Source organism: Hetaerina americana, unplaced genomic scaffold (genome assembly GCF_022747635.1).
Source record: "Hetaerina americana unplaced genomic scaffold, ioHetAmer1.1.p SCAF_5, whole genome shotgun sequence".
NCBI lineage: Eukaryota > Metazoa > Arthropoda > Insecta > Odonata > Calopterygidae > Hetaerina > Hetaerina americana.
In genome coordinates, this window is record NW_027287095.1 from 11,072,416 (window position 1) to 11,099,390 (window position 26,975).

At 41.8% G+C, this 26,975-nt stretch overlaps 1 protein-coding gene across 2 annotated transcripts in view; it reads left to right on the forward strand.

Moving 5' to 3' along the window:
• fus (epithelial splicing regulatory protein fusilli) overlaps positions 1 to 26,975 on the forward strand; it is a 349,111-nt gene that overhangs the window by 289,051 nt on the left and 33,085 nt on the right. For both annotated transcript variants that reach the window (XM_071592848.1, XM_071592849.1), the window contains exon 5: positions 14,070 to 14,124. In XM_071592848.1, coding sequence (XP_071448949.1) covers positions 14,070 to 14,124 — 55 coding nt within the window. The remainder of the gene's footprint in view (positions 1 to 14,069; positions 14,125 to 26,975) is intronic.

A 26,975-nucleotide genomic window follows, 5' to 3' on the forward strand; every position in this document is an offset into this window, starting at 1 on the left:
TTAGCAGCAGTCTAATGTCCTATTCCCCTAGCCTTGCTATAAAGGGTATCGTCTTCGACGTAAATAAGAACGTTCAAGACAGCTGAAATGAAACACTTTGAACACTCTTTTGCTGTTTTAACTATCTTGATTATTGTTTGTAAATATTTTTATGCGAGCATGTGAAGTTTCGCGACAAATGTTTATAATCTGAGGACTATGATGCGAATGTTTCTAAGGTATCTAATGTACCTTGAAGGAATCGGTAGTTTTCCATCACTGACAGTATTTTCGAGGCGTTCCTAAGTTTACGATGAAATTTTCGTCGGCTCGAACGCAACAGGTCTTCATAACGAATATACCCGCCGTAATTTGACCAAACGTGAATTCGTCTCGTTTTTCAGCCCGTTTGCGTCGTTCAACCCTTTGTAAAAGTCATAAAATTAAAATTTTCATCTGTGAATTTGTGCCATGTGTTTAGCTCATACAGGATGCTTTCAGAATCGTAGCTGCGACAAAAATAATTAGTGGTACACACTTTCAAATGCCACCGTTGTTTTATCATTTTCTACCCGAAAGTAGGATGTGTATGCAGCATTTTTTTGGGAGTTTGTGTAATGGAATGTCTGATTTCTGTTCTTTCCACTGGTACATGATCGCGTCATTGTCCAAGAAAGTTTTGTGCATTCGAGGGAGCCTGTGCGACCGCTACAAAAAGTATTTCCCAAACCCTCCGGTCCCCTCAGCCGCGCCCTCCTCTGTTTGCATCGGGTCTCGCCTCCTTCCCCCCCCCCCCAAACCCTCCTCAGGCGGCTCCGCGCGATGTTCGGCGGGCCACCTATTTCTCTCTCTTCTCGCGCGCCCCGTCCGTCTTCCGTCGAGGGAGCGCGCGTTCGAAGTGGAAAGGGATTGGTATCCGCGGCCTGCCGAGGGAGGGAACGGAGCGCCAAGAGCGGGGAAGGGAGGCAGAAGTCCCGTGACAGAAGACGGTGGCGGGCCGAGGGCGATTTCGAGCGGAGATGTCGAGAGGAGGTCCTCGGTGGTGAGAGTGTGGTTGTTTTGGCTGTGCCAGCCCCGTCAAGCGGACAGCTGCCCTCCCCCCGCCCCGGCAAGTGTTTCCCGTACGTCCTTGGTTTCCCCCTTCCCTTACACGACGTTCCGTAGTTTTCTGTGTGTGTGTGAGCGGGTTGTGTGTGGTGTCTTCGTTGTTGTCTCCATTCCTGAATGGAGTGCGTGTGCTTCGGAGGGCGAACGGGGAAGGAGGCTCAAGTCTTGGATACATCGCCGCGGGGCGTGAGTATCTATTATGGAGACGCGCAAGGCAAGGATTGACGCTTCCCCGACCACTCAAGTCTCTCCCTCTGGAAGTCAAGAGAGAACTGACTACTCTCGGCCCTAAGCCCGCTTTTGATTTTGCAGCGGACTCATCCGTCCTCGATATATCATTGCGCCGTTTTCTCGCGAGTTCCGGTACTAAACATGTGGAGGAACGGCGTATTAATACCAGAGAGAAGGAATGGGTGATTAAGTTCGGTGATATACATGAAGTCGTGGCGGCAGTTTCAATGAAATTAGTTCGCATGGCTCAAGTTTTCTTCTCCGAGATATATTCTCCGCGTCCCTTGGAATTTCAAATTTGATCATTCTCGAGTTCAATGTTTTATGTGTCGAATCACGGAACCCAGACTTACTAGACGAATACACGGACTGCCGAATAATATTCCATCTATATTTATTCTCAAGCCATGAGTCCGAGGTTCGAGTGGGTGAACTTTTTTCATTGGCAATTCAAATTTTGACGGAAATTTGTGAGCTGATGTGCGAAAGTATTCCTCGATCCGATAATGTGAGATCATTACCATGACCGTATGTATGTTGGTTGCCTTAGGTGCGGGTTGAGTTCATTCCGAACTAAGACTCAAGGCGCGTGACATTCAGTGCAGGTCCTTATCCCGCGCAATCATTCAGTTTCGCGCGAAATTCTAGCGACTGGAAAATTACACCGCTTTCATGTTGTGGAGGGAAAAGGGTAGAGCGGCGACAATGACCGTTGTGAGTAGTGCACCCATTGACAGCGGATGGACTGTCATTTCACTGACCTCCGGGTTAATGCCTCATTTCTCTCCTTTGCGATGGTAACATGTTATGTTGATCAAAAATAGTGATGTTGGAATATTGTCTTACATTGCACTTTATCGGGTCTTGGAAAACTCATTTTTAGAAGCTGTGCTGAAAGTGCTATGCGCATTCATTTCGAGTCAACACATATTCGACCGTGTGTTGTAATTTTCACTTCCACCGTTGGATGAGAGTATATTAATTTCCCTTAAGAAAATTCCTCGAAAATATGGGCGTTGCACTCCCGAGGAGACCTGCGAAGCTTGCTCCAGCAATTCGGGTTCTCCATTTGGACGTGTTTTACTTACGAAAGTGCCTCGTTTAATTGTGGCCACATGGGGCCTATTAGACTTGCAATTTACCTTCGAACGTACCCGTTGACCAAAAGTACAATTGAACATACTCGCTTATACGTGCGTCCAATGAACCGTATCGGAACGGCAAGTCAAGTCACTCGAGACAGTGGGTCGGACGATAGGTCACTTTAATAGTTATATATCAGTACGAATTACTATTTCATTCATAGTTTGTGTGTATTACACGTAAAATAGTATTGTCAGCAGTTCATAGTGTTGAATTTTGAGGCCTTGTTTGGGAGAAACGTGTAGAAGAAGCGGTGCTATCTTGAAGCTGCCATCATATGTGAAGCACAATGGGAAAATTGCGATTGAAGAGAGTCGTAAATGATTTTCCTCGTTAGATTAATCCGACTTCGATGGTAAATTGATAGCCATCCAAAGAAACAAGCGAATGTGCACACCACTTAGAGAAAATGCCTCTCCATTAATTGATAAAAATCAATAATTTCGCGGACCGTGAAAATTGCCGCATAAGGACACTAAACCCCAAACAATTGCTAGTCAGTGAAGGGAGCCTTGATTGGGCAGATAAAAAATTATCACAAATATGAAAATCGAGCGGGTTTACCGTGGACTAGTAGGAAATAATTGAATCCCCGCACTGCTTGAATGTGTCGGACAGCAATGGCAAACCTAGAAATAGGCCGGTAAACCAATTCAAGTATTCGTTTTTCCCAGGCCACCGTAGAAGGGAAGGAAGGTAACAGACATTGGACACTTATTTCCCTTCTACCGACTTCATCTCCTTTTCATTGCTGTCACCCTAACATCTTCGGCCACACGCCCTGGTAGCGGCTCGTTATGGTACAGTATAGGCGTAGATAGAGATATGTAGATAACGCCAATCACACACATGTCCGCCATCGCGTGAATTCAGGAGCCGTAGTCGCAGCGCTTGCACCGAGCATGGCCCTGGGCGTTTTCGTTATCTAGTATTGCCGTATTTGGGAACCGTAAGTTGTTTTTAAGGTTTCGCACGGAGCAGTTAGGTGGCGGGCGCCTGGAGCCCGTCTGTCGGTGGGCGAGCACTGGGAAGAGGGAGGCGTTGTCGGCGATTGGGTGCCGAGCGCGTGGATGTCTCGCATTCACACGCGCCCCACTTGCTATCTGCGCACGTCTCCGCGCGTGTAATCCCTGCGCTGCCTCTGGAGCGCCTCGTCACTCCGACGACGTGCCATAAAAACCGCCCTCGCCCCATTCGCGTCGCTCTCACTCGAGGGGGGCGGGAGGAAGATGGTCGGTCGGTTGTGCAGCGCACAGTCGAGTCGGTGTAACCACTGCTGAAAAGGTTATATTCCGCCGATGTGTGTTCGCTTGAGGTCAACACCCGTAAAAAAAACCCCGTCAGATAGAAAAAGGAGATGGTACAAATACTGATTTGCCAGTGGCAGATGATGTAATAGTACTGATTAACGTCGATGAATCGATATTCTGGCGAACGCGCGAAAGATTCACTAGGTTAAGGTATGAATTGCGTTAATCCAGTAAAAAAACACAGCAGATGATACTAAGGGATTTTTGTTAATAGAATTCAGTCCGAAGGCAAGACAAAAGCAAGTTCTCAGAGATGAGAAAACTTTGTGTATCCTTACGCATTCCCTTTCGGAGTGCTGTGTTGGGAGGAGTCTGTAGATTCCCTCAGTGTGAGCAATAAGTGCGCATGGGTCTGGCATTTTTTTCCTCCTGGATACTACAATTTGTGCGCATACGATAAATGGAAGCAATTGTTCCTCAATGTTGATGATTACTTCTAATTACTAATAATTGAACTTTGGTGATCTCACATAAAATACATCAGCTGCAATTAGAAATACTACTTTTAGACGACCAGGAATATCTAAAATCTCTAGTCAATCGTTACAGAACTTGCGGATTTTAATTAGTTGTGTTTCTATTGCTGTTGCAATTTTAGTTCTGCGTGATTTTTTCACGGTGTTGAATTTCATTTATCGCTCATTATCCCTGCTGCTTCTGAAGAAGGGACCATTAGGTCTCAATTTCGCCCAAATAAAGACCTCCATCTATATCCTGAATTGAAAAAAACGAGTTGCTCAACAATGATCGAAATATACCACGCTACCCGTGGGTACATAGAGCTGTCCTGTGAAGATACCACCAATAGCTGGCCTGTTGCTGTGCGACTCAACAACACCAATGCTATCCGACTTTTAGGCGTTACTTCGTTTTCCTACGACAAATGCTGGTAGTAATTTGTGCAACAGGCGGTTGAACGAGGCCGAGTCAAATTTATGATGTTTTGGAAATCGCTGATGGCGCGACCGAAATTGCAGATGCTTGCTTTACTGACTCGCAGTTCCTTATATTTCCTTCTTACTCACCCCAATTCCCTTCCTGAAAATGGGTATTCGAGATGTTTGCTAACCCTTTGCTTGCATGCGATGTGTGAAATACGGCGTGGGAATAAGGGAAAAGGGGAAACGATGAGAGTCGGAGTGACAGAGAAAAGGGAAGCAGTGGTAAAGTCGTGGGAGACTTGGTTTCGCCTCAGAATAGCGCCAAATGGAGCCGCCAAAGAGCCCCCCTCTCTTGTGAGAACTGAAAAATGCGTGCGAAAATGGCGATATCATATTTTGGGAGAACCAAAGAAGTAGTCGCGCAATGCCATAAAAAAACAACTTTAGGCGAAGTGAATGCGTATTTGGGATGAATTTCATTTTTACTCGTTTGGCTAAATTTCCGTGCGACGCCTCATCTGCGATACGATTCAACTTAATATAAATGCCGTGCAGGTTTTATGGTGAAGAAAATATAGCCTCACGGTTTAGTTAAGGAGTCGGTCTAGTTAGCGAGCCTAACAATTGTTTTACCTGAAGATGTTACGCTGTAACGAAACCTGCGTCGTAATAAAAATACTCTTATGGGGAAAAGCGAAGTGTCTTCTTTCATCTAACAGGCTTTAGTAGTTGAAAATGAATGAATTCATATATGTCTTGCCGTAGCTTTGGAAATATCCACCAGTTCAGACTTAAAATATTTTGTTCCTAAGGGCATTTCGTATTATTTTGCCATTATAGCCGTTTGTGAAACTTTTGGAACGAGGATGTTAATTTACACCGAAAACCTGAAATAATATTTTAACTATCTTTAGTCAGACTTTTTACGAATTATGACATTTTCAAGAAAATCTCTCTTCTCATTATTGGCTCTTGTTTTTGTTTTGATACAAGTTCGGAGGAATTTTCGTTGCCGTAGGATGTTATTGGCTCTCCATGATTTTTAAAAGTTTCTCCACCCGCTCCAGGTGGTTCGGATCGCATGGTCTGCCTTGTTTTAACTTTATCTTTCCTGTGATCTGTTGTAGATAAAAGGTCGGAGCATGTTCGCTAGGCTCTAAGCTGTTTGTGAAGGGATAAACAAATTTTCCGACTCTATCGTACGGCATTTTTTCTGTTGTCAGCCGTCAGCTGCGTGCCGTCTGAATGCAAGGAAGAACTTCTTGCGAAAGAGTAATTATATTTCCCTTGAATGTTTTTTGTCATCTTGTTTAATATTATGATTTCTTTATTCGATATTTCTTATTCCTACTCGTCGCGGGGATTATATTAATATTTTTACGACCCACGGCTGAAACCGTAGCAAACATCGGCCTGCCAATCACTTCGATCTCAATCGGAGTGGGGTCCAAGCGAGGCGCATTGCCGTCAACCAAGTGTTGAAAAGAGTAAAACGCTTTTTTGCTGTTCGGAGCATGCCCGTCATGACCGATATGAGTCTCGTCTCAAGACACACCTCAAGCCAGGGCAGAGGGAAAGCCCCTGATTTTCTCACCCCGAAAACAGTGTAACTTCATTGTACAGGATTTGGGGTAAACAAACAACAATGGTTGGGATAAGGGCAGAATCAGTGACTGAAAAATAAAAATCAGCGGGTCAAACAAGGGAAAACGTCTTCGGGAAAACGATTTGTGCCATGTTTATATTTATTTCGAGTGTTGTTTCCTGCTGTATAGGTTCTGATATAGAGCACGGTTTGAAATCTCGAGAGCATTGTATAGTTTAATTTTTAACTCGTATTTGGACGAATGACATGCTCTATAAGATTTTCATCTATTCAGGGTTAGTATGTAGCAGCAAGGTACATGTGAATGGTTGGGGGTGCCATTTGCATTTAGAGACGACTGTTACGTTTGTAGAACTGTTGACGTTCCCATATGGACATCAAATGAATTCATTGTATGTTAACTATGTTAGTCAGATATATATACATACATACATATATATATATATATATATATATATATATATATATATATATATATATATATATATATATATATATATATATATATATATATATATATATATATATATATATATATATATATATATATATATATATATATATATATATATATATATATATATGTAATATCTCGCTGGTTTCGATGCATGAACATTAATTGAACATGGATGGCATCGCTTTTCCTTTGAGGGTGTGCTATTGGACAACATAATTTTAGCGTACGTTCAACCTAAACGACCCACTGCAAAGTCATTCATTTAAACAATCAAGCCCTGAAATCCTATCAATGTGTTATGCTGCGCATGTAATGGTGCAGTATCCATAAATATTTGCATTAGAAAGTATTCCACGGCCGCTCTTTCACTATAGTGTTGGCAAACTCTGATATTCATATTGCACCAAAGCTCTAATGTTTATTGAGGGTACAATTTTTACGCGAAACCGTCGAGTGACCCTCCATAAACCAGTGGAACTACCTGAAAATAGCTATCATTGTTTGAAGTTTTACTCATTGGGATAAGACCTGTATTTGCTTATAAGGAATGTTCTGGTATATCAATAATTTAGCCGGGCGGCTTCCTTTACTTAGCTGCGCTCATCATGCGAATACTCGCTAGGGGGGGAAAGCATTTTGTGCCAATGGTAGTCTGGCGTGCAATCACCCAAGTATTAAGAATTGTGAGCGAATCATTCGCGTTGAATGTACTGGGAGAAAATAGAACAACACCTACTTGGTTGAGTATTTGAAAGTGACGTGAATGAAAGCAAGGGATTAGGGTACCGCGTCGTCATCTCGTTTTTCCAACAATCAAATATGTCCATTGCCGAGCGTCGATTCCCAGGCGAGCGTCCGGAGGGGAGCTCTAATAAAGACCACCCCATAGCCCTAACCAAAGGCCCCCTAAGCCCTTCGGCTGCGAAAACTAATCCACCACTGCCTTCGAGAAGGATACTAATTCAGAGCGCCACAGTTAGCGGGCCCAGGGTTCAGGGAAGCTAAGGGAAAGCAATATACGGGGCTTTTGTCGAGTAGCAAGTGGGCTTGATAAGGAAGAGGGTATAAGGATTGGGAACTGTCACTTCATCGAGGGGAGGAAAGGCGAAGGAGACTTACTAAGAACGTAGCTTGTAAATCTCCCTGTGTTCGTTATCCCTCTGTCTGCGAGTCGTGTCAAATTGTCGTTTTGCTTTGCAGCTCGTTGCAAACGTTGATTACCCTAATTTACCAATGGTCTCTTCTACCTCGAGGATTGGTTACTCTAATTCCTGTCGTCACCCTCACTGAAAGACACTGGAAATTTAAACTGCGGGCGTCGTTACGTTCGCTGCAGCGCTCTGTCTGGGAAACAGAATATTTCACCGCAGACGCCCTTCGTCGAATCCAACTGGGAAGCGCGGGGGAGGAAGTAAAATGTTATGTAAACAAAAGCGTACCTGGAGTCGAGCGGAGCGTTTGGTAAACTGTGAAAAACATCGTCCTTGTTGACATGGAGACTGTCGATTCCGAGGCGGAATGTGTTGTTGGGTGTGTATGCATCGGAAATGGATGTCGAGGCTGGCGGCAGGTGGCAGTCGGTCGCCCTCATTTGCATCGCTCGCTCGTGGAATCCATCAATCTCCCCCCCTTTTTCACCCTCCCCCCTCCCGCATCCCCCTCCCCTCCTCCCCAGCCCTTGTCAACGTATATCTCCGGTCGGCACAACGTCGCTTCGCTGCCTCTCGCGCATCACCTTATTTTTTTCGATGGTAGCGAACCGAAATCGGAAGAGTAGGTTGAGCACCCACTGGAGATGCTCTCCTTTCGCGCGGATTCGACCACAATCATGAAAATGATGGGTGGGTGGCTTAGGGACTTCGTCAGGGTGGATTTGGTGAATCAAATGTGAAGTCGAGACATTAAACTTAAGACTTAAGTCGTTCCGTGATTCTGCTCAGCGTTGAACCGACTTCAGGCGAGGTGGTCAGTTCGTGGTCCGTGTCCTGTGCTACGATATCAATTCTCGCGGGCAAGAAGTTTTTATAAAATTTTACTCATTTAAAAACACTTAAAAAAGAGCAATGCGATACGGCCTTGAGCGATCGTGGACGTCAACTTTTCATATTCTTTTATTGTTTCGTTATAATCTAAGATTAGGTCGCCTTAAAGATTATGTCGTGAGGAGTAAGAAATCGTCTTCGTACTCGGTTATCGACCAATGTCATCCTGACGTTAATTAATGCCCAGCATTGTATTGTTGAATCTTTGGCAATGCATCTTAATGGTAAAAAGTATGAGAGCTGTTGAACTAATAGACAGGACTACTCCCTTCCACACGAAACTTACCCAGAGTCAAATATTGGTGTTGTTTATTGTAAAACTTGATAAATATTTTCCTTTTCCCAATCTTCTTAAATAAAAATAGTCAGCACTCGCTATTGTCTAATGTCAGCAGTTGGACTTGGTCAGTGGTTCGGGTCATCAATCATCCCTCGTCCTAGTGACTTGTAGGGTATTTGTGGTTAGAAATGTTTGAGAATATAGTATTATTATTACCATCACTGTGTTCACTTCATTAGGTTTAGAGAGACGGAATACCACGCAGTTCGCTAATTATTCCGGATGATGCATAACCCGGGAAATGTATTTGCGTGGTTTCTTTTAAGGGTAACATGCAAATGTTGGTGGGAAAAATTTCGGTAGTGGATGTTTTACCCTCCGCTGGTGTGTTTTGTTTTGACCGCCTCATAATCGATGCCACTGTTGAGCTCTCAGAATGGCGAGGGGAGGAAACAATTCTGCCAACCTAAAATGCTGCGAGCATTATAAGTAAATCTCGTTTTCGCGAAATGTCATATCAGCGGACTATGAAGGAATATTAATCAAAACTGTGATCAGTTTGTTGTATCGGACACTCGACTTACTCACACCCACCTGCTGATGTATTAAGGATCGAAAATATCACAAGGTTCGCCCTAACGGAAGGAAACTGTTGGAAAGTTGCTTCTTTTTTCTCCTCTGGGTGCACGTGTTTTGTGATAACACCAGAGACCACAGCCTTATTATTACCGGTACTCGTTGGCGATCTTAGCGCCAGGGCATGTCTTCCGTCCGCTTTGGACGGAGTTTCACGTCGCCGGCGGATAGATGGAGACACATCGGGCTAGGAGGCGTGTTGTCTCCAACGTTGGATGAGGGGCCGGGAGGGGGGGGTGAGAATGAGGCCTCTCCCCCCCCTGTCCCACTCTCCATCCCCACCCCTTCTCCGCGAGAGGGGTTGGGATGGTGAGTAGTAGGAGGAGGAGGGGGGGTTTCGCGTTCTCATGCACACGACGGCGCTTTGAATCACGAGCGTCGGGGACACACATGCAATTCAGAATGCAATCTGATTTTCTAATCCCATCATTCGCCCCCTCCACCCCCGGTATCCTTCCCCCCTGGCCCCCCTCCCACGTCGAGGACGACGACGGTTGGGAAAGGGCGGCCCCGAAAGGGGCCTCCGGACGTGGGCCCGTGAATCTTTCACGGCGGCACCGCCCTTTGATCGCACGTCGGCGATGCTTTCTTGTTTTCGTCTTCCGTTCCGTCGTTCGTATCGCCCAGGGCGCCGTCGTCTTCCCGTCGTCGGTGTATCCTCTTCGACCACCACCTCCTCGATTTCCCATTTTTTTCTTTTGTATGTATTCTTCCTATTTCCCGTTGGCGAGCAATATCCATCGCCCGCTCGCCCGTGGGGCTCTCTGTCTGATCGCCGTCGAGGATTCCACCCGACGACTTCGACCTCTTGGTTACGTCTCGTTTCGTGGAGCTCCACAGGTTGTTTAGGCTATCTGCCTGGTGTCGCTTAGCGCTTCACTCAGTGAGAGCAGACGCGGTGAATTTGTGGTAATGGATTCGAAGACTGCTAAGTCATTTCGCACCTCCAACGTCTCGTATTAAATTTAAGAGATGAAATGGTAACTCATGTCAAAGTTAAAAACTCACCTTTAATGCTTTGCATTGAGATTTGAAAAAAAAAGAATTTACTGGAAAAAGAAGAGTTACTGGGATTTTGTCTTAAAAAAATAAAACTCTTTGTAACCTCTAATTATTCACCTTCAGAAACATCTCTTAGATCTTCTCATGGATTACATTTAGAGATTATCTTAGTTTTTCGTTACAGAAGATACCTTTTTGTCAAACAAGTGAAGAGGTGATTTAAAGTAATGCATGGTTCGGCTCGAGTCTTCGTTTCCGCCCTAGATTATCGCCAATCTAATCTCTCTTCATTTTACCTGTGCGTGATCTCTGTGTGCAGTTGTTCTATTCATTGTTTTGTAGAACGATTTTTCTTTCATTATCCACTGATTTATCAGGATTTTTATGGTCGACTGATTATTTTGTCCCTCCGCGATAAACACCGCTTTGCGCCTTGGCTGAACTATTCTCATACTATAATCTGTGCCTATTAATTGTGTTATATCTCGTGCTCAAGATTTACGAGGCGCTCTTCGAGTGTTTTATCTTTTGTGTGGAAAGATTTTGGTCGAAGTCCGTTACACTACACTGTTTCGGTACATCCAATCTGACACGTGATATCTGTTCTGAGCCGTCTTTTGAGCTCTCCATGTATTTCTTCGCCGACTTCCTCTCCCATTGTCTAGCTGTAATTTCCGTCTTGCAAAGCCCCCTTAATGACAACGCGCTATTCAGTCCGACGACGCCATGGAAATGCATATTAAGACACGCATTGTGACGACCGAACGCCGATTCGGCGACTTTTTTTCCCCTTCCGGAACGTGAAACCGGCCTCGGGGAAAGGCTTTTTTAATGGCAGGCGTCAAATCCCGAGTTCAAGAGGTTGAAAACATTGGTATAGAATTAGTTTAAACTATCAGAAGTAACAGTGCGCTGGCTGCTCTTAGCACTCGCTGTCTTTTTTTTGCGGTTGATTTTTCCCGGAGGAGTGCTGGAAATGTCTCCAAAAGTACATTTGGCGGATTTAGATGTATGGGTACGTAATTGCACCATTAGCGTCGGCATAGCTCGTGACACCTCGTGCATAATATTGTTGTAAACACTTCTTTCAGCGTTTTAATTCAAAACTGCCGCTGTAGTACGATGAATTACTAGCCTGCGAAAGACGATGATATCATCATAGCGGTCGATTCTTGTTGGCATTTGGACGGTAACCGATAGCATATTTCATATGAGCCTCCATGGCGAGTAGTTTTCAGGGAACTTTTGTAGGCGCAGGCGTGCTTACCCAAGTAAAAACTTTGATCGCGAAATTAGGACTTGACAATAAGTCGCCTCATATAACATGCGAGTCGAAATGAACCCATGCAAGCGCAAATGTGGCTGACTATTGCTATCTAAATATGCGTTTGAAGTAATTTAAGATGTAATAATTGCTCGTCAGTTATCGAGACATGTTGAATAATATCCTAGCGTACCTACTAATGTGAAGTGTTCTCTACTCTACTAGGAAGTATTACCACTCTACTCATTGCTGTACTGGCGCCATTTTGTGTGTTTCGATGTTTACCAAGCAGCGACTTCTATCTATTCTAACACCTCAGAAATAAGATTTCCTCCAGCGACAGTATCTGAACGTGTCTACCTTTGGTTAATGAACCCAACCGGACGAAGCAGCTCTCCGCTCTGCATTGCGAATCATCGTAAATCCTCACCGAAAATTTGCGATTGTGCTGGTGAAGTGGATTTACTTCTCTATATACGCCATCTAGCGTGCATTAAAATTTCCGGATTACATCTACTAGGCCCTTGGACGCCGTTTGCATTCTTCGTGGATGGTGGGGGGTTGGGTGGAGGGAAGTACTGTTGGAAGTAGGGTCTGCCCTAGCAACGTCCCTCCCCTTCGCCCTCACTCTCCCGCCGCAATGGTGAAGATGCTCGCACCCAGCGACTTGATCCTTATACTGCTGATTTCTTCAGCGGATATTTCTTTAACTTCCTTCAACCCTCCTAAGTGACAGCGCAAATAATTCGCTCCTAGCGCGCTAGTCGGCGCCCAGGAGAATTTGCATCCATCGACTAAGAATTCGCATCTGCACATGTTGGCTTGTTGAATAACCATGCCAAACGTCACATGCCGGGAATTGCCACTGTTTCATAAACGCTGTTTACACTCGCAAAATTCGTGAGAAAGTCCGTGTCGGATGGAGTTAGCGGCTAAACGAGGAAGTTTTTGTCGAACTTCGTGTTTGTTTCCATTTTCGACGATTATTCCCTGTTGTGTTTTCTTTGAGGGATCTATCTATAAATCTGCATTGTTGCTTGCATGTTAATTTTTGTAAAAGGGGACGTAATACGTGTTTTCCCTGAAGGATCATGGTGCCCTTCTGTCCTTCAAGGGAAAACCATATTCCAATTTCGTAAAAGGTTGGGGATTTGAGCTTGTACTTATAAAAAATTAAATCTGTGCAATTTTCACACACTATGCATTTATCTTCGAGCATGTTGAATTTTTGACTTTAATTACAATCACTACCTGGTTCAATGTTGATAAACGCTGCAAATGAGTGAATGTTTTTCGAATTTACGATCTTGAAGTTCGAACGAGCCTAGCAATTAATATAGTGATTTGAATTTAGTAAGCACCTCGCCGACGGGCTCAGATTCTTTAACTTACTTCCTTAGACGCAAAATCAGGCCAGTAGTAATTCGTGAAATTCCTGTATCGCTCAGATCATTTGCGCCACCTAGCGGTGGCGCAAATGATCTGAGCTACGATAATACGAACGACGAAACTGAACCGACGACGACTGAACGACGAAATACGATATAATACACAAGGCAAATTAACCACATTGCCATTTATGATAACAGTCTACCGGGTTACGATTGGTTTTTGATGGACTCTGTTGTACGTACTTACAAAACGTGACAAACATGACCCAAGATATCCTTAAAGCTGCATAAATAAAGAAATGCACTGAATGGTTGAGGCCTTAACTTTGTAGAATTCCATTTTTAACTTAGGAAAAATAATATCTTTGCTTTCTACAAAATATTTTATTTTGTAGAAAGCAAAGATATTATTTTTTCTAAGTTAAATAAAGAAAGAAAATTAAATGTATCTGAAATAGAAGCGGTTTTCTCCTATTCATTAAATTAGTAAAATACCAGTAAACGTCATCCTATTAAGTTCCTCGAGTCAAGTTGTGAAATGTTTTTTCATCATGAGGTAGTATTGGGTGGTTTTTCAAATGTTATTGGTTTTTATTACATTTGAGTGTGTATTGATATCTAAGAGCATTATATGGTATATGTGTATATATTATGTGTGTGTGTATATTTATATATTTCTATATACATAAACATCCACAACTTTCTTTGCAACTTATACTAACTATGTCTTTTCCTTTCAGGTCACAAATTTGTGAACCCGGAAAGGATAAACGTGCGCTTGGAACCGGGCATATGGTGAGTCGAAACTTCCCAATATTTTTACCCGTGTTGAGTGGTACCAATCACTTGTGAGGAGTGAAATTCGAGTCCTCGGCAAGGAACGGGAAGCATTTGTGCATGGCCCCGAATCGCAATAAACATGGCGGGGTTACCAATGATTAATGGCCGGAAGAAGGCTATAGATAACTTAGTGGACGAACTGGAAGCGCCATTTTTATTAGTTCTCCTTGTGCTCGATCATAGCGAATACAAAATGCGAATGATTTGCTGAGAAGGTACCCTCAGTGAAATCGACCCCATCGCCATCGTGTTATTATAATTAGGCGGCATCGTTTCACTTGCCATACTGCCGCGTGTGTGTGTGCAATTTTTAAATTTCGATTTCAAATGGCACCCCATTGAATTTCATTTATTCCAATATGGTGGGATTAAGTCTCCATAGAAATGATTTCTGCGAGGTTGCGTGTCATTGAATTTGTGGTTTTCTCTCTGTATTGTCAACAGGCCGTTAGCATGTATAACGTCTTTGGAGTCATCCGGCTGGGCTTTATGATTTGAACTCTACCAGATGATATAGTGTCATGTGTAATGGTAGGTCTTCTGTATTCAGTTTCGCTGGACATCCTCCCCGTCAAAAATCACTACTTCCTCGAGATGTTCAAAACGTATGACAATGGAATCCATAAACTGAAACCTATGGAATAATGGAGCGATGTAATAATCCGTTCATTTATAATTAACCAACATGAGTTCACCGAACATAGTAATTAATTTATGATTAGGGATTGAAAGTGTCAAATGTAAATTAATTACTCATAGTTCAACAATGTGAAATTTAGGACCCCACCTAGAACGTTTATTCTGCTTGTTCGTTTCATTTCATTTACTAGTGTCTTATCGAGTCAGTGTAATTTTAAAGAGCTGTTTCAAATGGACTTGTCCTTCTGAAGTTCAAATGGAGAGTTGTGGAGTTTAAGAGATTCTCTTTCGAGTTCATCAGAAAACTCGAACGATTGATAATTGCATACTCCGGGGGTGTTAACGTAAATCATAGGCATTATGTGCCACTGCTACATTTCTAAGAGATTCGAGTGTAAATTGGTATAATGTTAACTCGAAAAAATTACCCCTCTACTTTCATTTTTTTTAATGAAAACATTCCTCTTCATAATGTGGTTCGCCGAAACAAAATATGTTGCCTGGGACGAACGCTGATGCGAATTATTCAATCTTGCATGGAAGATGGGTGTTTTTTATTAGTGTTAGTAAATATCGTTTGCGATTCTTTTACAATTTGGAAGTCGGTTTATATTCATGTATCATTTCAATATTGTATCGCTGTCAAATGACGCCACCAATTCGAAAATGGGGGATAGTAATGCATCTAAAAAGACAATGTAATTTTTTTGAGGAAGGACTCCACTTCACACTGTCGCTTTAATGCTTTCGTTATTACTGATTTTTTTAATTTTTTTCTTGCATTTCCTCAATTTGTTTAGGGATCTCAGCTTTAAATGTGGCTTGTAAGAGTATAGTCAGTATGAACTGTGAAATTTGTTGTTTCAGGCGCAACTTGATGGAATTCGCTTAACATAACAAAATGAAATTATTGATTTTGTAATTCAACACACTTCATTAAAAAACACGACTCTGGTTTCAACGTCTAACGTCGTTCAACGTCGAAACCTGGATTGTGTTTTTTAATAAAGTGTGTGGAACTGCAAAATCAATTATTTCATTTCATTTGAATATGTACTAATGCGTGTATTGAAATAATTATTGACAGGAAAATGAGAGAGTGAACGAGTTAACTTATAAGTATTTTACTTTAAAAAATGTTTTTTTATGCATTACCATCGCCCAATTTTGATGCGGCTGTGACATTTAGCTTTGAAAGAGCCAGGTTATGAGAATGCTGAATAAATTTCGATCGACTTCCGGAAAAAAGTAAATTGAAACGGGATGCAATGGCGGTGAGGGTGACTATCGACTCATATTTCCTTTTCCTCATGGATTTCTCGTTGGCCGACTCATTTTTCCTCTCCCGTATCTCTTTTAAGTAAAAATGTGTCAAAAGGGCGACGAAAATGTAGCTTAATCATCTCGTCGGAGGACTCTGCAAACAAGACAGCCGTAAGTTACCGTCGGTGATAGGTCCATCGAGGGAGGGCTATCGCAATCCACATTCGAGTAGTCCTTCCCCCCATCCCACCCATTGCCCGCCCACCTCCTCAACCGTCCTGCCCGATAAAGGTGTAGAATCGGACGCACTCTGAGAATGTTTTCCCTGCTTCCAAGTTCTGCCCGAGATGTTTACTTGGCTCTCCATCGGGAATTTATTTATTACATAATTTCCGGAAAAAAATGAGACTCGTACTAGATAATTTATTTTTAATGTGGGCACTTTTTTTGAGGAATAAATGTGCTATGTTTGATTCGTGAGTGGATCTCTCCCTCTCTATCTTCAATTCTGTAATTTTATTTTCCTACATAGTTCTTCCAGCATAGGGCAATGCTGATGTCTTGTAAGGGTTTTGACCGCAAGGGTGGAAGATTCCGAACCTGATTACTGATCTCCGGCGATAAAGGTATTCTTCAGGAAATCACTCGTCGAGAAACCCAGTAATTTCAAGCTCTGTCGAGAGCGTTCGGACCGAATTCCGTCTCCCTCTTGCAGTTAAAGGCCACGTGCACTCTCAATCATTCAGTTTTCCGTAATGGGTTTTCCGTATCCTTATCAGTCCCCATTTTGACAAGACTCACAGGAAGACTATATCTCTGTCCTAATTTACTCTTGGGAGTTCAAAATACTCGAGAATACCTGATACTGTCCATTAGCCGGATATCTGCTGCCACGCTCGGAAGGCTGTCTCTCTCTTAGTAGTCGGATTCTCAAAGCGCTCATCCTGCCACCCCTGTTCACACAATTTTGATGTCGAATCGGTAAATTATTATATATCGAATGCGAATGCTATTTCAAGAGTGTCACCATCTCCCCCGATCTAGCGTAAGGCATATGCTTAAAGAATATGTGATCGTATCTAGGAACGGTCCAGTGAACAATGGTGTAGAATTGAACAGCGTACTAGAAAAACATGCTGATCGAAAATAGAAAAAAAATCTTTGTCTCGGAGATGTTAATTCAAGTTCCTTGTGACGTAATGATAAGTTAATCAAATACCTTGTCCTGAAATCCAAGAAAGTTAATATATTACGCGGACGAAGAAGAGAAAGCGATAAATACATTTTTCCTTGGAGGACGACGATATACGTATTTGCAAATGCCATGTAGCTTCTGCGTATGGGCACCATCTCGTACAGTCGTCAATGAAGGTCATGTCGTGGTTCGATTCACTTCTCACCAACCATCAATCCTTATTATCCATCGAACGTAAAATGTGCAAATTGCTCTTGACTCCTGCCGGCCCTTTTTGTTTTTTTTTCCTAGTTTCGATTCATCATTTTTTTAACTATGGCCCAACTCCGCCCATTAAGGAGTCATCGAATTCCGGTGGTAGAATTTTAATCAGTGTTTAAAGTCGAACTCGGTCGAGTCCAATTCGTAATTTCCTTGCGTCACATCCTAATGTGTGACTCCTTAATTTACTCAATTTTCGCTTTGAAATTGGCGTGTGCCATCTAACGATTCTTGTCCTTGATTCTTCGTTCGAACGCGGCGCTTATCTCAGCCTGGGTAAGTTCCTTTACGCAATGCATCGTGCCATTTGCCGAAATGTTCGCTCTCGGCGACAGAGTTTTGTCTCCATACCCACAGTTTGGACAATCAGATCAAATCCCAGCCATTTTCTTGATCAAACCTATTAGTTGCTTGCGTCCAAGTAAATGCAGAACAAATTATGTCGGGTGGGGATATTCTGCTGGAATTGCTTGTAAAAACTGTGTAGTAGTCTACAAATTGGTGTTCTCGCATAGATAATCTTTTCCGAAAGCTCAGATTTTTATTCGTATTTGATTAATTTGAATACCATGCAAGAAAATCTGATCTGTCAAACCAAGGAATTTTCTGCCTGAATATGACAGAAATACATTATGTAATATTGGATTCTGGCATAATTTCGAACGTACGTTGTCGCTGTGTTGATGAATGGTTTTCCGTTATCTGCTATGTGTTCAGCGTTGTCGACGTTCAATCTTTCACAACCGTCGCAGGAACAATAATGAATATTCTGTTTTCTTATTCGAATATGGGCATCATTGTCCCTTATGATATAACCTACGCACCTTTTGCGAAATCCCGAATGATGACAATGCTGAATACGCAGCAGTTGCCGAAAAAATAAACATTACTAAATGCCCAGAGTTCTCTGCCTTTGTTGTTGTCTATGTCATCAGTATCGCTTGGGAAATTTAGAATCTTAAGGGTGTTCTCTCCGTCTTCGAAGAGGGTCCCATCCTCAGGCAACTGTACATAAATAGTAATTCGTAACGCAGGAAGGAGCCCATGTGCAAAGTACTATGCACTGGAATAGTACACCATTGGAAAGACTGTGGTTCCTCCGACATCCTTGACTTTTGTAGCTTAGTTTGTTATTGTACTTAAAATGTTCAATTTAGTTAATCTACCTCTATGTACGTTGTAGTGTCGTTTGATCGCAAGTCAGAGTTTAGTGGCTCGAGAGAAAATTCAGTCATTTGAAGGGTCAAAATGCCCTTCCCTCAAATATTTTAGTGTGATGCATGTCCCCCAAATACATACTCATATTACATACTAATGGTATTATTGCACTGAAATATCTATTGGAAACGTAACTCTGATAATCAAATTTTATTCATTAGTCCAGGAGGTAAAAATGTGTGTCGGTTAATGAGCAAAATTGTTATAATTTGATAAGTCACGGTTCTCTCGAGATTTGGAATTTCCTTCCCCGAACAATTTGGTCTTTGTGTTAAAGAACAATTGTGGAAAATTCATATCATAAGATATCGAGTTCTCAATGACGTATTATCTTATTCCCTAATCTTGTACCCAAGACGTGTTCCAACTTCCCACTTCTCATGACTTGGTTCGTTTCTGCAAATCACTTGAGAGGCCACATCAAGTTAAAATTAGATTGTCGGATGAGGAGATAAGACTAGGCAAGACAGATTCAACTCACTCATCCTTGGATGCGTAATTCCATCCTATCCCGTTGAGGCGCTCTTTGTTTCTGTCTGCTTATCCAACCGCCTGGGATACGCCGTGCAACTGAGTATTATTTTGATAATTTTTATTTTCTTCTGAGATTGATTTGTTTTAGATTGTTATGAAGGTATGTCTGCTGTTTTCATCTCTACTGAGGAGTGAGTATTTTCTGTCGCTTATCTTTGTCAATCTGGTGAAGGATAGCAGCATTTTTTCTGAAGACATCGTCGATGAATGGCGACTTAAATACATGGGCGATCTATTATTGTTAGATTTAATTCAAGTCTATTATCATCTGAGTGACTTCGAAGGTTTCTCAATTTTGTGTTCGCCCGGAATGTGCCTCTTTTAACTTCGATACCCAAATGATAAAGAGGTGTATCTTAATAAAACAAGGTTATAAGAGTCGCTCCTTGAAAATATGCTTCGTCATAGAACAGTTTCTATTTATTCAAATGGTTAATACCTGCACATGGTGGTTGTATTTATTCTTTGAGAGCATCAAATCATAGTGAACTTAAGCATCATATTGTTCAAGGAAAGGCATTTTAAAATACGTGCATGTGCTTAATTGTCAACAAAATATTGTCTTTTCGTAATTTATGAGTGTTAACCAATTACTAAGCAGAAAATGATTTGTTTTTTCCAATCCCTAATCAAAACGGATGTAAGTCATGCCTATTGCGTCTTTCAAATATAATCACCACGCATCCATATCATTAAAACGAAGCTGGAGGGATTTTAGTGTTCACCTCCTTCGATTGAGCCTTTCCTCTGCACCGGGGGTGGCGAACCTATAGCACGTGTGCTGCGTTGATCACTCGATGGGTTGGCATGCGAGTCTAGAGTATACTCTTATTACGTACGTAAAAGTAGGCACTTAATCGCCTAAAGGTTCTCCATCCCTACTCTAGAACCTCCCCTAATCGCCTGCCGCCTCTCCCCACAAAATCTTCATGTTAAGCTTTCTCCTCCCTTTCTGGTTGCAGTACACCGACGTTTCGATCGCTGACTCCGCCATCGTCTTCAGGGTGAAGTTCAGAACATACAAAAGGCCTGGTATTTAGACTCTACGCCAAGGCTCAGGTGTTCCCTGATTGGTCGGAAGCGTTAATGTGCTCCGCTGCGGCCAATCGGGTACGTTCCCGTGCATTTTTTATTTTCTTTAGCACTGGCTTCCAAGTGAAAGAAAATAAATAAAATGCACGGGAACACACCCGATTGGCCGCAGCGGAGCACATTAACGCTTCCGACCAATCAGGGCACACCTGAGCCTTGGCGTACAGTCTAAATACCAGGCCTTTTTTATGCTCTGAACTTCACCCTGAAGACGATGGCAGAATCAGCCATTGAAACGTCGGTGTACTGCAACCTGACCCGGTGGGAAACCCGAGAGAATTTCTTGAATACCATACACCGGGAAAACCTGAGATCCTTCATTTCTCCTCCCTTGCACCTGACTATTCATCCTTCGTTTCCATAATTTCCAGTTCAGTATATTCCATCCACGATTAGTTCAGCTTTATTGTTGCAAAATGTTTTGTGTCCGAAGCACACTGAAGATGGCGAAGCATTAAGCAAACATTACTTCCCTATAGTATGATTGATTATCTTTAAGATGGTGCCGTATGAGTTGGGAGTGTTAGGCAGCGGAGTAGAATTCTGCGGAGAATCTCGATTCCGCCTCAGCGATTCGATCGATATTTGTCGTTCTTTGTGTCCTAGGCCTCGATCGAGGAGACACCAGGAATAGTTTTCATGTGACTCATAGGCATCCCTTTGCGTTTCCTTCTCGTGAGAGATTATTTTAAAACCCATCTGGATGGCAGGGCAGATAGCATTACCTAGGAAAATGCAGTCGTGGACCTGCAATGAAATGAATATTAAAACTATGGCTCCAATCTGAACCATCGTTGACTTAACCGACACATTTCCATTCAAGTAATAATCATCCTGGGATGTTAGAAGAGATTACAAATCACTTGCTGCGAAGAGGTGTAGTGGTGGCGGATTTGATTTTCGAAACTACGTGGTATTTATGAAATTCAATTATGGCATGAAGTGAGAGAGGCAATCGCGATAATTTCCGCATTGATCCGCAAAGCCGAGTCATTCGAGGCTCTGTTCCCGCTTCACGTGGGGTTAAAAAAAGTCTCAAATGGACAGTTCGTTGACGATATATTCATTTTAGTCCGGGATCCTTTGCCAAGGGCAAGGGATTGGAGCGCTGGAAAATAAGTAACAGTTTGGGGCTGGCGAGTGTGGCACACACGTTTGAGATGCCTACTTGAAGATGTAGTTGGCATCGCTCTGTTTATCTCACATGAGATAAAGTGAGAGGTTGTAAGGCGGCAGACACTGCCAGGGATTACGTCCTCCAGTGCCGACGCTGGGGATGGGAAAAAAGTGGAAAGGATAAGGATGAGATTAGTGAAAAGGGAGCCGTGTGTGCGTGTGAGTGATGAAAAAGTTGTCTCTGAAGGGTTGAGGGAGATAAAGATATCTCCTCCGTGCTAGGATTATATAGGTTCGTCGGAGGGAGATTGTTCGTCGGTCGGCGTCGTGTACACTTAAAAACTGTATTTTTACGGACTTAATTGAGACAGTTCTTCTTGGTGGAAATTGAATTTCATGAAAATTATATTTCATACAATATTACATACGTTGCATGTAAATTTCTTCAGTCGAGGAATATGGTTCGGCAGCTTTGTTTGAACGGTGACATTGAGTTATTTAAATAATTCATGACACTCAAACGGCGCTCTGTATCTTTAATTGTTCAATTTGATTGTTGATATGCGAACGCAAGTTTTAGCCGTTGTTTTTTGTCGATTATTACTTGATTCGTTGAAGCAATCAATATTGTGGACTTACTTTGCTAGATTGAAGACGATGTGCGGCTCTTCCTTGGTCGGTGACGTGAAAGTCTTTTTGTTTTGGTATTATTGTGGTTATGTACACAATCGAGAAGAGAGAATCGTAACTCGGTGAGTTTTTGTCATTTATTTTAGAACGAGGGACGTACATATTTGATTCTTAACCGTGTGTTGGGGTTTGAGATGCCGATTCATTTCACATTAATCGAATTGAAAAAATAAATTTGGAAGAACTCAGGTTAAGACCGGTCGACATAGGTTCGCTACCGGACCTTATGGTTTGCGGCTGACAACACAGTCGTCAATGCTGATGTATTGTCTATTGGCTTTATCCGGCGCCTATCAGTGGCCTGTATAAGGCGTCAAACTGGTATTTTAGCGATTAACTTGAAAATTGGAGCGAAAAGCTGTATCTATATTGTTATCACTAAGGTATTTCAATTCATCTGTTGGATATTAACATATTTACTGCCACCAAAACTATTTTTTTTAAATTGAATATTGTGATAGCCACAGCTAAAAACCCCTAACTTGCATTTGGAAAACTATATGTATATGTATTTATTTATTTATATAGGAGATGAAAACGGTAGCATAAAATTTACTTAAATCGGCCATCACTTCGTGTTTATATCAACTCACTTTAACGGTCGTTTTGCGTACCCACGTTCTTCTCGATGACTCCCGTGGAGCGATATGTATTTCATAGGCGTAGATTTCGATTGCCAAACATCGCTCATGATGGTCGAACCTTTTTGCACTCTGCTGGTACTCTTCCGAAAGAGTGGCGCGATGCTCGGCCCCAGAGATGGAAATGTGGGAAGTCCAAATACGTGTACGAAATATCTGCGTGGTAAAAGCTTTTGTTGCATAAGCTTTTGTTCTTTATTTCTGCACAATCATGCTTCCGGAAACTGCCTGCGACTCCAGCACTTTTATGAATGCTCTTCGGAAAATTATTTCCTTTCATACCTTTGAACTCTTTTATGATTTTCAAGCAGGAAGTGTTTCCCCTCACGAAAAAGCGTCGTTCGTCGTTGTCTTTCTAAATCATCTAAGCATGTTGCTGACAAAATTTTGCTCGGCAGTACATTCCGAAACCTCGCGAGAAAATAGTTCATTTCAATTCAATTGGTATAATCAATTTGTGTGTGTATGTGTGTGTGTTTGTGTGTGTGTGTGTGTGTGTGTATGTATGTATGTATGTATGTATATACATATATATATATATATATATAGAGTCTCTCTTGAAGAAGGCCTCTGAGAGGGCCGAAAGCTCGAACAATTTACCGTGTGAGTGTCCTTTTAAATGTTGCTATTCTATTCTATTTGTGTTATATTGTGTCAGCCCATTGTGCCGCTCGTGTGAGTTTTTCCGTACAATCGTTATATATATATATATATATATATATATATATATATATATATATATATATATATATATAGTTCGTCTTTCATTTGTGTTCCTTTCCCTTATATCTGTATCCATGTGAATGAAAGTGTTCGCCATGTGGCGGGGAGGGTTTTCGTGTTTGAATGTATTATTTATATATATATATATATATATATATATATATATATATATATATATATATATATATATATGCACACACACACACAAAATACGATTCTATTTATATAATTCTTCGGGGCGAATTTATCTTCTTCTTGCCAAAATATATGTAGCAACATGGCTATGCTAAGCGGAAACCCGGACGGGTCATTTATCGGCGGACTCAATCTTTGACGGATTTTAAAATATAATATGTGCACATTCCTAGTGAGTGTACGTCCTCGGATTAGAGAGGCATTCGTAATAAAATACATTCGCTTGGTATTTACTTTGTAGTCTGTTGCCGCTGCTACGATGTTGGATACTGGCGAAAGATAAATATAAATAAATGGAAGAGGTGACACATTGAACTTCTTGAAAAGGGGAAGACTTGGCGCATCATACCTAACATGGCTGTCAAGCGTGCATTTTTCTTTTGTAGTTTAAACACAGAAACAACTTGAGGGGAAGAACCGCAAGACAATATACGAGTATTAGGTATAATATGGGATCAATATATACCCTCGCAGATTCAGAAGAGAACGTTATCAGAAAGAGTGAATCGAATGGTGTGAATAAGAAAATACAAAGAGTTAAGTCTATTCAGAAGGCTGTCTATGTCTAGGTCTATGAGAGTTCCAATGAATTTGGTAATATAAATTAATGCCAATAATTTTGGCACTAATATGCAGTCTCTTGGTTTAGGGTGAAATATTCATTGTTCAAACTGACTTTCAATGCTTAAAACCATGCTCATTCCTCTTGTTCCATTTGTAAATATTACCCTAGTAAATCAGTGCAGTCAACCAGTAGTTATCGGTGGGAGTTGTTCCATCCGCCATTGGCTGTTGTTTACCCTACAATTTTGAATCCCGCTTTGACATTTTCTTCGGTGCTGCGGATGTCCTTGCAGGTCGCCTCGTGATTGCTGGAGGACTGACCTAAGCGTTGTTGTCGGAAGGATAGGGATCAGAGTGGGGGTGCTTGCCCATCGGAGTTTCCTCCTCCGATGGTATACCCATTATGATACTTGTAACATCCTCACACGAAGTGTAAGCACTATGCGTTGTAAATATTCCCTTGACAAGAGGCACGAAGTGATTTGCCTCCTTTTGTGGCAGGAATTGGATTGAAAGAAAAACTAAGACTAAAAATCTCGTTTTTGCTGTATTCCTATCACGGCCGTCGTGAGAATTATGCAACACGCCCTGTTTTCTGATTAGTAGGTTGGAAATCCTCGGAAGAGGAACAATAAAAGCTAGTTAAGTAATCTTTGGAGCGAGATAAGAATTATCTTGGCTACCTTTCTTCAGAATTTTTTGTTTGCGTTTGCTTTGCCGTGTAGTTTGCCATAAGAACTTCAAATTTAAAAATAATCCTTCCACCTCAGTGCACAACGGCAACGAATCATTTTAGTAATTTAATGACATACACACTATATATATATATATATATATATATATATATATATATATATATATATATATATATATATATATCTTTTGTTTGGCAAAATTACGAAACATTATGGATTGTGGGTTTGTTTTTTCATTATTCTTAATGAATGCATACGTATAGATACATACGTAGAATTGCTTTCTCTTGTTATTTAATAAATTTTAAGTTGATTAAAACTGCCCTTCCCGTTCGATCGAATCAACTCCCTACCCACGCGCGCTCATTTCCTGCACGTGCGTCCTTCGGCCCTTCCTTCACTCCGACCATTCCTCTGAGGAATGATTGTGCGGCCACCGAAAATTCTAAGCCGGTGCGGGTGTCATCTACCTTTTATTTTGTTGCCTTGTTTTAAAGTTACTTTCCCCTTACCTAATATATTCAATTTCGCAGGTTGTTTCACCAAAACGGGCACACACACACACATACACACACACACGAACGGAGTAATGGAATTTTTATGTTCAAAATGAATTCCCCTATGGATTACATCAACTTGCGGTAAATTATCATCTTTTTTGCAATCCATGTCACCCATTTTATTCACCGCTGAAACTTTGCGGTGAATCAAACAGTGTCACTGGGAAAAGGTGCTTCCGCTATTACGCGTAATGTTTTACCTAGTTTATAGCTGGTAACTCGAGGGACACGTGTGAGGAGCTGGTTAGAATGTGATGTGTGACCCAGTCGGTGCTTTCTAGCATGTTTGTGGAGAGACACGACCTCGGTCATCACATCATCACAGCGTCTTAAACGCCATTTCTAGCAACAACCAATCACAGCCGTTCAAAATAACAGACGGGAAATCGTAAGTCTTCCCTCGGAAAAGCCTTCAAAATTCTTCAGGCATGCCCATGCTCTGAACGTGTATACTTACACCTTTGCATTCCATTCATTAATAGAATGGAGATTTTCTCATGAGATTAGACGCGCCCGAAAGAACCGAATTCCTTTCTAAAGATACGTATAGGTATAGCTCGTGACATTTAGCCGTGGGGTCGCACAAAGCAACCGTTGAGCGATATAGTGTATTCGGAAATTCGCTTTAAATTGCTTGGTTTCATTGTTCAAGATGTGTTAGGCCTCCCAGAATGTTACCATAAATCTCCTCTAACAACACTTCCACAATGATAAACCCTTGTTTATTTCATGTGTTCGGTTAAATGTTAACTATTGGAAAATTTTGCGAGCTCGCGAAGTAAATAAAATACAGCGAAACAATTTATTCTATCCAAAAGGGTAATCTTGTCTTTGATTGGTGCAATGGAGCACCTTCGCTTCCCTATCGGCGCACAACCGCGTGGATCACATTTTGCCTGACATATTAAAATGGACACCTGGATTAGACCTCCGCTTGTGACAAAATAGCCCCAGAGTTGACTCGTTGCTCTTAGATTTGGCTAGATCTTTCCCCATTGCTCTTCTCCTAGTTATCCCTCTCGCTTTATTCCCCTCCTTCTCCGCCACTTACCATACAATGTAGGCAATGAGACTTCAGCATTTTGTGGAGGCCGTAGCTTTTTAATACTTAAAATTTTTGCCGTAGCAGATTAGAGCTGTAGTGTGGAATCGGTTATTCATTCAAGTAACGAGTATCTTATATAATCCCGAAATTGTTTTTTTTGCTAATCATATCCAAGGTTCACATAGTACACAAACTTGTTCATTGCGTCGATAATAATTTTAAGATTTTGAGTCGAGTCGATATTTACATTAAAAGCATTAAGTGCAAATTGAAATGATGTTTAAGTAAAAATATATTTGTTCATGTGCTTTCATAAATTTTTATAAGATTTAGGAAGTACCAGTAAACCTATTCCTGAAAGCTGTGAACGAGAAA